This window comes from Oryctolagus cuniculus, chromosome 12, assembly GCF_051225735.1.
Source record: "Oryctolagus cuniculus isolate XC-2025 breed Fujian yellow rabbit chromosome 12, ASM5122573v1, whole genome shotgun sequence".
NCBI lineage: Eukaryota > Metazoa > Chordata > Mammalia > Lagomorpha > Leporidae > Oryctolagus > Oryctolagus cuniculus.
In genome coordinates, this window is record NC_142878.1 from 37,372,648 (window position 1) to 37,383,730 (window position 11,083).

The 11,083-nt window shown below is 41.3% G+C and overlaps 1 protein-coding gene across 1 annotated transcript; it reads left to right on the top strand.

Moving 5' to 3' along the window:
- The first annotated feature begins 873 nt into the window (after positions 1–873).
- CLEC14A (C-type lectin domain containing 14A) lies at positions 874–10,642 on the top strand. The gene has a single exon (XM_008269514.5). It carries the CDS (start codon positions 5,059–5,061, stop codon positions 6,505–6,507), a length of 1,449 nt encoding a protein of 482 aa, XP_008267736.4. The 5' UTR covers positions 874–5,058; the 3' UTR covers positions 6,508–10,642.
- Positions 10,643–11,083: the final 441 nt, after the last annotated feature.

Here is an 11,083-nt window from a genome sequence, read left to right on the forward strand (position 1 = left end):
CTGCGGGCAGAGTTTATTTCAAGAGGTCAGCAAATTGAGTTCTTGTCCTTTATCTTTATAATCTCCCAAAGCAGAGCTTCTCTGCAACTTGACCACTGGGTTGAGTTTCCTAGGTATACCAAAGTCACATTGTGTCTGTCCCTTGATGAAGGGGACCCAGCAAAGCCTTTACTGAGTTCTCTCCATTCTCTGCTGGTGAAGCCTTCTCTGTGCTAAGCTCTGCTTTTCCACTATCTTACTATTTCTCAAAGAGGCTCTGGTAATGAGTGAACAGGAATTTATGCAGTTTTTTCCCTAACTGGGGAATTTATACAAATAGACAAGAAGATCCAAAGCACATAAAAGGCCACTGCACCCTCCCCTGTCCCAACCCCCTCATCCTGAATGCTCTTATACATGTTATTCCAAGAATGCTGTAGTCACTCAGGGCACTAGATGATAAAGATAATAAAGAATGATGCATTTTGAAATTCTTTCTTTGCTCTTCACTGTCACCTGCTGTGATCCATGTGACTAGAGAAGAACAGAAGGGAACAGAAAAACTAAACTGACCCAGAGGATTCCCCAATCAAATCCTCCATTGCACCTATCCTGGCATATTGAGAGTATTTGAGGAAGGATTATTATTAAACAATGCCATATTCACACATATGTTTGATTCTGAATTCCTATATGGAATACAAGACACTGAGAGAAAGTTGGCTCAAACTGTTCTAATCTGTCAATAAACTGTAGAGCCAGACCCACAATAAGACCATTCATGGGACAGTGTTATGATACAGCAGGTTAAACCAACTACCTCCAATGCCTGCATCCCATATGAGTGCTGATTTGAGTCCCCACCAATCCTCTTCTGATGCAACTCCCAGCTAATGTGCCTGGGAAGGCAGCAGAAGACAGCTCAAGTATTTGAACTCCTGTCACCCATGTGGGAGACCCAGAGGAAACTCTTGCCTCCTGGCTTCAGCCTGGTACAGCTCTAGCTGTTGTAGTCATTTGGGGAGTGAACCAGCAGATGGAAGATTCTCTCTCTCTCTCTCTCTCTCTCCCTGTCTCTCTGTCTCTCCTCTCTCTGTAACTTTGCCTTTCAAATAAATCTTAAAAATAGAAGATCATTCACAAAAGATATAATCTAACAAAAATGTGATAATTATGATCTTCAGTTTTTTATAGACATGTATATACTGTTTAGTATACTTAGAAAGCAGCTCTTTTTCCTCTCTCCTCACTGTAATAAATCATATACAATGTGTGACTTCAGTACAAAATGAAGTGAAATTATACCAAAATGATATAGGGCATCCACTTTTATTGACTAGAGTTGTCTAAATCACAGCTAAGCCTTTGACTATAAAGTAAAGATATGTTATCAAAAAAATTAAAAAAGAAAGGAGATGGGAGTATCATTATATTATTAGAGTTGGATCTATGAATGACATAAAATCTGTTCTCTTTACATTAATAAAAATGTTAAAAATTAATGCAAATTCTGAAGGTCAAACAAGAATCTTCTGAATGTATCAGATTTGAAAAGCCTTAAAATAGTAAAGTTATATTACATCTTTGGAATAAACCATTATAGAACATGTAGTGCAGGGGTGTATGAATTTATCTGATAAATTAGCCTTAAAATGAGCCAGATATTAAGTTTAACTAATAATCATTGCAAGGTTGTACTGCCTCTACAAAGCAAATGCTAAAGTAATTGCTGGTTATCCCTAGTACTTATAATGTGATAACAGATAAACCTAATAGGATTTGAATTTAAGGAGCTGTGATTTGCCCCCTCCTTCTCCCAGGTCTGTGAAGTGGAAATTCTGCAGGTACCAAAAGAAAAGGAACACTTTTGGACTTAAAAGTATGTCCTGATTATCAAATCCACTTCCCATATAAATCCTCCAAAACCAGATCATAACATAAAGCTAGTGGCTTGAACAGGCATGGTGAGCCGTCCAAAAGCCTGAATAAAAATGCTTCATACTTTTTGTAATAAGAGCTTGTCAAGAAGTCCAAAATTAGTACTTCAGATCAGTTTATTTGGAGAAGCACTAGCCAGTGATCTTGGAACACGACTGGCCCTGTGAAATAATGATCTGATTCTTAATAAAAAGCTTGAAAAACCCATGTGTTCAATTGATAACATACAGCATCTTTCTAAATCCAAACCTGAGAATAAGAGAGGTGGAGCAATAGCTTACATCCACTGGCTTATCTCTCTATATGCCCAGAAGGAGCAGGACCAGGCTGAAGCCTAAACCTGGGCGCTGTGAACACAATCCAGGTCTCCAAAGTGGGTGGCATGAACCTAATCACTTGGGTCATCACTGTTAAGTCCTGGAGCCTACCTTAGTAGGAAGCTAGAGTCAGGACAGGGAGACAGGTATCAAATCCATACACTCTAGTACAGGATGCAGTTGTCCTAACCAGTAGGCCAAACACTCTACCATAAACTTTTGGAAGTACCTTCATATACCCAGGAGTGGAAGTGCTGAGATATGGAGCATGCAGATGTGCAATTACAGGAAAAAATGTCAAACTTTTCCAAAAGAGTTTATCTGTAACGTATGAAAAAACTTGTAAATGTACACTTGTTATTATCAGATTTTTATACCTTTGGGCTCCAGTGGAGTTAAAATGGTATCATATTATGATATTAATAAACATGTTATTTAAAAGCAAAAGCTTTCCTCCATTTCCAATTTTTCAGCTATGGTATACATTTCAAAGTATGTTAGTGGTTATAGATCAACATGGTGATTAATTAGAAAATGATACATTTGTTACTTGGAACTAATCTCTCACATCATTCCAGGCACAGCCAGGACTATGATATATGATCATTATGGCCAGTATATGCTTTGCTAATACTCCCCCTCTGCCTCCAGCTTCCATAAGCAAAATGCCAAAGAATGAGGTCACATATTTACTAGTTTCCAGTTTTTTATTGTTTCTTACTGTAGAAATTGCATGTCATCCAAAGTGATTTTCTAAATATCTAAGACATTTCTACTGACTACTTAAATTTGGAAAAGTTTTTATTAAAATATACCTTTCTATATGGACACATTTACCAACACTCTGTCATAAGCTTGCAAAGGTATATAGAGTTGGCACAAGTGATTAAGTGTTTTAAAAATCCATTCAACTCAATTTCTGGATTTTCATGTTCCTGGCTCATAACACATTAGGTTACTTAATTTAAATGCAAAGTCATGTTTAAATGTCTCTGACATTTCAAATGAAGGACTAATGAATGCCCTTTAACTTGGGGAACAGAAAGGGTAGGAAAGAAATTCGACTGCAAAACTCTATGGTCAGCAAAAGCAAGCTAAATGTGATGATGATTCATGGTGTTTACCATCGTTGTTAAGATACGTGAAATTTCCAGGAGGAAAAGGAGAGTAAGAGTAATGGTGAAGATACGATCGGAGCGTAGAGATGTGATCCTGAAGCCTTCCTTCCCACCCCTCATTAATCTGAACTGTCCAGTTCAGGACAACAAAGTGAGTTTAAGGGTGTGCTATGCATTATTCATTCTATGGTATCTCATTCTGATTACAGATATTTAAATGCGTCAAACATTTTAAGAGGACTTAATTGATATCCTTTATGTATTTGTGACTACAACATATTTGGTCACTGTAATTCACACAAATAGGTGATATATTTCCTAAAGATGTAGAACTGTCTGCTGCTAACAAGAAATCTTTTCACAGTGTGGCTTATCTTTCCTTCCTTTTCTCACCTTTTATTACTGCCCATTTCCAATTGATGTGGTATTCATAATAAAACTAACTCATAGAACTCTGAAGAAATTAGCTCACCCTTTCAAAATAGAGGTTTTCTTATAGTATACAATACGAATTAAAATGTAATACATATTTTAATTACTAAGGATGCTGAACACAATGCTCCTTATAGAGAACCTTTACAACTTATTCTATATATATTGGCACTTCATCACAGAAGTAAATGATATTAAAATAGTTCATGGATAAAATAACACATAGGGCAATAGTAATAAGGCCTAGTTTATATATAACTTGTATGTGCTCATCTATATATATAACCAATGTAATGCTCAGGAAACCTAGCAACCTAAGATCTATGGTCATTAATTTTCATTTTTGCCTAGAAATAGGTTTCCTTTCCCAAATGAACTAATATTGGCCACTTCAAAGAGAAACAATGAAAGTACAAAACAAACTTTTAAGGCAGATGCTGAAGAGAGAAGAAGGGTTTCCCATTTCAAATGCCCAAAGGAATTCTAAATTCTTGGACTAGCAATGACAATGACGAGGCCCCAGTCTCCACTGGCTGGGTGGAGAAGCAGATCCCAGAGAGAGATGTGCGGTTAAACAGTGTGTCCTCTGGTGCTGAAGCCGGATACGAAGATTTCTCGTGAGATTGTTTATTACTTCCCCACTCTACCTCTCTGAGCACCACACAAACACACCCACTCACCCACACACTCACCCACACACCACCCCGACACACACAGACAGGAACTCTCCCCAAGGCTGGAGCCGTCTGCGAGTTCTGACGCCAACTCCACTGTTCCGGACAGAAACACAATGAGCGGGCGTGGGCTCCTAATCCTTCCTGCCAATGTCCAACACTTGTGTTGGAGGTTTGAGGTGCCGCAACTCCCCGAGCAGGGAAGAAAGACCCACTCCATCCCAGTGGTGACTTTTCCTCCTGTTCTAAGGCAGGGGTGGGGGGTGGGGGTGCTTGATCTTCTCCTGGACTGCTTTCCATGTGCCCTGGCGCCAGCTGCGCTCCTGACCCCAGAATAAATCAGGGCTGCACCGGGCCTGGCAGAGCTCCCGACACATTTCCTGTCGCGGCCTATGGGAGGCTGTTGGCCGCTGCGACCATGGTGGGGATTCTTGGCGGTTGTGGGGCCTGGCGGGAGCGAGGGCGGAGGCGGCGAGGGGAGGGAGGACAGGGTGGAGGCCGCCAGCTGTAGAGGGCGGTGACCGCGCTCCCGAGGCAGTGCTGCGCCCTCGGGCGGGACAGTCCCAAGTTAAGAGCAGCTGTGGGCGCATAGCCTTCAAGATGAAGCCGACGCTCGCCCTGTGCCTCCTTGGGCAGGTTCTTTGGTTTGGACCGGGCGCGGGCGAGCACCCCACCGCCGATCGAGCTGTGTGCTCGGCCTCAGGGGCCTGCTACAGCCTGCACCACGCTACCATCAAGCGAGAGGCGGCAGAGGAGGCCTGCAACCTACGCGGCGGGGCGCTCAGCTCGGTGCGAGGGGACTCCGAGTTGCGCGCTGTGCTCGCGCTCCTGCGGGCAGGTCCAGGGCCCGGAGGGGGTTCCAAAGACCTTCTGTTTTGGGTGGCGCTGGAGCGCAGGCGTTCCCACTGCACCCTGGAGAACGAGCCGTTGCGAGGTTTCTCCTGGCTGTCCCCCGACGCCAGCGGAGTCGAAAACGACACGCTGCCGTGGGTGGAGGAGCCCCAGCGCTCCTGCACGGCGCGCAGATGCGCAGGACTCCAGGCCACCGGGGGAGTTGAGCCCGCAGGCTGGAAGGAGATGCGATGCCACCAGCGTGCCAACGGCTACCTGTGCAAGTACCAGTTTGAGGCCTTGTGCTCCGCGCCGCGCCCCGGGGCGGCCTCTGACTTGAGTTACCGCGCGCCCTTCCAGCTGACCAGCGCCTCGCTGGACTTCAGTCCCCCCGGGACCAAGGTGAGTGCGCTCTGCCCCGGGCAGCTCTGGGTCTCAGCCACCTGTATCGCGGACGAGTTTGGAGAGCGTTGGGACGGGCTACCCGGAGAGACCGTGCTCTGTGCCTGCCCAGGGCGGTACCTCCGCGGCGGCGAATGCGTGGAGCTCTCCAACTGCCTAGACGACTCTGGAGCCTTTGCCTGCGAATGTGCTGCGGGCTTCGAGCTGGGGAGAGACGGACGCTCTTGCGTGACCAATGAGGAAGCACAGCCGGAACATAGCGGGACTAAGATGCCCACAAGGCGCCTGCCAGCCACTGCCGCTAGCCCAGTGCCGAAGAGAACGTTGTCACCCAGAGAACAGAAGCCGGGAGAGATGCCCCACGTGCCTGGACGAGGCAGTTCAGCAATGTCTACTCCAGAGATTATTCAGTGGGGCGCACAGAGCACGACCTCCACCCTTCAGAGGTTCCCTCCAACCAAATCAGAGACAACCAGCCGCCCATCTGGAAGTACTATCCCCCAGTTTAATTCCACATCCTCCTCTTCCATTCCACAGGCTCCTGGCTCCTCCTCCACCGTGGTCTTCATACTTGTGAGCATAGCAGTAGTAGTGCTGGTGATCTTGACCATGACAGTGCTAGGGCTTTTCAAACTGTGCTTTCACAAGGACCCTTCCACCAGGCCAAGGAAGGGACCTTTGGCCTTGCCGGGCGTGGAGAGTAACACGGAAGCTAATGCGCGCTCCAGTTCTGCGCATTGCACGGACAACGGGGTGCGGGACAGGGCAGAGGGCGCCTCACTGACGGGGTCCTCTCTTGACTCTGGGGACACCTAGGGAAACAAAGGACAAGGGCACTCCAATGGGAAGGAAGGTGAAGAGGAATGTATTTGTGAATGAGGATTCCTACAGAAATCCCCCTTTAAATTCCCTGGACTGTCCTAGGGAGCTAAACCTCAACAGGACACTCTTCCTGAAGGTGGAAGAGGCAAAAGTGCCTTAAGGTGGTACTGGGCGGGAGGGGGGAGGGGAGTGGGATCTTGCTGAAAGGAGGTGGTTTTTTACGTTTATTCGGGGAAATTTCAAGACAGTGGAAGCAAATAGAAAACAATGCAATTTTTTAAAATATTCATTTTCACCAAATGAGAAGGACCTTTTCTGTTTACATGGTTCAGGCTGGGAGTATATCGTTTGAAATTCCCAGGCAAAAAATAAAATAAAGTATTGTTAATAACCTAGATTCAAATATGATTGGTTTCCTCCAGGCATAATTATCAAGAAAGAACAGCTGAGGGGCTTAGTGGAATCAGTAGCAAGAATGCTTACTGTTTTAAGGTTAAGGGCAGAGTCCTTAAGTCCTTGTAATGAGGACCGATCTTTAAGAACTAGTAACTTTACCCTTTGATCATTTATCCTTTGCTTTCAAAGTCACTGCTGCCTATGTGCTGTGCTATAAATCCAAAGTGTAGTGTTGCCAGAGTTGCTGGCTCTAGAAGCAAATTATAGCTGACCACCAATTCAAGTGTTTACTGTGTGTCCTTGCCCAAGGAAACAAATGATTTGTGATTTCCCCTTCCAATGTCTTCACTCTCTGGTGCAGTGACCTCCCCTACCAAATAGCTCTCTCCTAAACATCAAGATGCTGATCCTCACTTCCAATTACGGTGATGTTAATTCTCAAGTAAAGCATTAATACTAAGTATTGATTTGAAGTCTCCTGGGTGCATTAAAGCAAAAGCAAGCAGGGTATCTTCCAGAGTTGCTAGGTTCTTATGCATGTTTTCCTCTGTGGAAAAGTCTGCATACTAAGCCATTTCCTTTTCCTTGCGGCAAGAGTGTGTTCAGCGATAATACACGCTCATCTTGGAATGGTTACAGTTTAACAAGAGTCTACATAAGCAAAAGTACAATAAACAACTTTCCATAAGAATTAATAATGTAAGACATAAATGATGAATATAAAATCTATCATCTTGTTATGATTTGGGGTATTAGAATGTAATCTAAATGAAGCATTTCTCTGCAAAGTGAGACATAATAAAAACCACTGTTTACTTGAGTCAGGCTTCCTATTTCACTTTTATTAGTATGCTGAGACTTTAGGTGTGTGTAGTATGGAGAGAAACAAGCTGTGTAACAGAAGAATGAAAACAGGAAGAAACTTAAACTACATCTTCATAGGTTCATTTGGATATAGTTGAGAGTACATGGTATACAATAGGGCAGACAAAATTAGAAAATGGCTAATGAAATAATCTACTAGGAAAGTAGATTATTACTACTTTTAGTGGTAGATTATTACCACTTATTAATCTACTAGAAAAGCAGCTCAATCCATAAATCCATGTTCAAAATATATGTATTTGGTATTTAAAATTGAAGGAATAAAAATAGATATTTTGCTTCACTGTACTTCTAAGTAATTAAATTCAAGTAAAATCACAAATAAATTAGAATTAACATTCAAAGTAGTAGTGCTAAGTATCGTAATTGCACAAGTGAAACTATAAAGAAGGTAAGTAAATTCTTCCCCAATGTCCCCCAATTTGTCAGAATATATCTAAGTCCAATTCAATCTTGGTGTTACATCTTTTCTCTTCATCACATGCCTTTCCTTGGAGAGGGTAACTGTTTGAATAAAATATATGGATTAGAAAAATTAGTTTAATTTATAACAATTATAATACTGTGTGTGTGTGTGTGTGTGTGTTTGAACACACTGCCTTAAAGCATCATGCCTTGCAACGTTATGACACAATAGGGCATGCATCATTAACATATCAAGGAGCATGTGACAGGTGGCATTAAGCATCTTAGGCTCCAAATGTCTTGTAAGAAAAATAAACATCAGCCCAATTACTTGGCCTTACTGTTCCCTATTATTTCTGCTTGAAAGTGGACCAGGAAAGAATAACAGAAAATTATTTGTTTTCATCTTCAATTTCTTGGCAGATAGTAGTTAAAACCAAACTGCACAGACTTACCTTTGATTTCTGGCTATGATGTCTTCCCTAAAATATTGATTCAATTGCAAAAGCAGGGCAGCCAAGCATGATCTCTTGAGTCTATTTGAAATTAGGGTCCGTGTTCTTCCTTTTCATTACTTCTCTATGCATTTCTTTTTATTTCTCCAACTTGTTTGAAGTCCATTCCTTTCTTACTTAAAAACTTCTGCTCTCACACTCACCTCAGAGTTGTCTATTCACTCAATTTCTCACAAGGAACACTTGGTACCTAATTTACAGACTTTCTCTCCTTCCTAAGCCCTGCTTCATCTTATACAATCTAAAGCCTTCTTGCCTGATTGCTCCAATTCCTATGTATTCCAGTTCCTTGACTTCTTCACTTCCAATGAATCCACATTGGTATTAGCAACGCATTCCAACAGTCATTAAAATGTAGATGATTCTGACATTGCTCCACATCTGAAATCACAAATTCAGAAATTCTTGTGTGTGTCTTCATGCGTGTATGTAGGTTAAAAAGATCTATACCTTAATGAATTTTGCCATTGACCAGAGGTAAACCACTACTGTTTATTTTTGGTATTATTTTTTTCTTAGAAGAATAAGCTTTACAGAGAACAGTAAGCTGACATAGAATAATTATTTTTATGTTTCTTAAACAATTTTATATTTAAAGAAATTGAAAATATATTTTTAAAACTTTTATTCTGAATCATTTAAGAGTAAGTTGCTGAACTAATACTCCATAACCTCTGAATACTTTACTGATTCCTTTTAGGTTATATAATTTATTTGGATCCAATTTTTCATAGTATTCACAGTAGTGATATCCTGTCTTCTATTTTGAATTTCAGTAATTTGAGTATTTCTTCCTTTTTTGGGGGGAGGGTTGACTGTTACTAGCAGTTAAATATATATTTATATATGTATTACATATATGTAGTTGTTTATATATTGCTTCTGTGTTTTATTTTTAATATAATTTTATTTTGGTGTGACTGGAAAACATCCTTTGTACAGTTTTAATCTTTTAAAATTTTTGAGTCTTGTTTTATGTTCTAACCTGGAGCCTAGTGTATATGCTATAGAAAACATAACATGGGTACTTGAAAAGATCTTATATCTGCTGTTCTTGGGTAGGGTGGTCTACAGATGTCTACTGGGACCAGTTTGTTTATACTGTATTTCAAGTCTTCTATTTTTATCTTTTTCTTAGTTGTTCTGAACAAGATTTAAGTGGTGGACTATTGAAGTCTCTAATTATCATTGTTGAATTGTCTATTCCTCTCTTCTATTCTGCAAGGTTTGGATTCATGTATTTGAGGATGCTTTAGGTGCAACTATATCATATATCATATATTTACAATTATTGTCACTCCTGAGGGAAGAATCTTTTTATCATTATAAAATGTCCCTAACTGTCTTTAGTGAGTTTCTTAGGGGTGGTTACTAGCCTATTTTGTCCAGTATTACTGTCTTATGGTTGTATTTTGCTTAGAATATCTTTTTACATGCTTCAGCTTTTAACTGTTTGTGCCTCTGAACCTAAAGCATGTTTCTTGTAAACAACACATATTTGAACAAATTTTAAAATTCATTTTCTAAATCTCTGCCTCCTGACTGGAGTTTTCATATACTTTTATTTGTTGTAATTATCAGAATTTAAAACTACAGTTTTCTGTTGACTGTCAATATCTTAGTGTCATGTTTTTATGCCCTTTGGTTCCTCCATTACCCTCTTTTTATATTAAATATGTTATAAAGTGCTGTTTTAATTGTCTTGTTTCTTTTCCTTTAATAGATTCATTTTCTAACTGGTTGCCCTGGAGATTGCCATTAACATCTACCTTTAAAACAATATAATGATAATATCAACTTAGTATTGATATTAGTAAAAAATTTTGCTCCCATATATCTGTATTCCTTCCCTCCTGTTTGTACAATTGTTGTCAATAAAATGTTTATGTTTATACAATAAAAGAGATCATCAAAAAGTTAACAGAAAATGTGTTTTATGAAAAACTACACAGAGATTTCAAGAGTTTTTTGCACTAAAATGAACATTTTTTTTTATAGGCAGTTAGACACTGAGAGAGACAGAGAGACAGAAAGGTCTTCCTTTTCCGTTGGTTCACCCCCCAAATGGGCGCTACAGCCTGCGCTCTGTGCTGATCCGAAGCCAGGAGCCAGGTGTTTCCTCCTGGTCTCCCATGCGGGTGCAGGGCCCAAGCGCTTGGGCCATCCTCCACTGCCTTCCTGGGCCACAGCAGAGAGCTGGACTGGAAGAGGAACAACCAAGACAGAATCCAGCGCCCCAACCGGGACTAGAACCCCGTGTGCCGGTGCCGCAGGCGGAGGATTAGCCAAGTGAGCCACGGCACCGGCCGAACATTTTTCATTTCATCTTTATGTGAACTTTTTGAAGTCCTATCATATAATCCCATCAT

Excerpts from the sequence above, each read along its gene's own strand:
- CLEC14A (XM_008269514.5), top strand. The coding sequence starts at position 5,059 with ATGAAGCCGACGCTCGCCCTGTGCCTCCTTGGGCAGGTTCTTTGGTTT.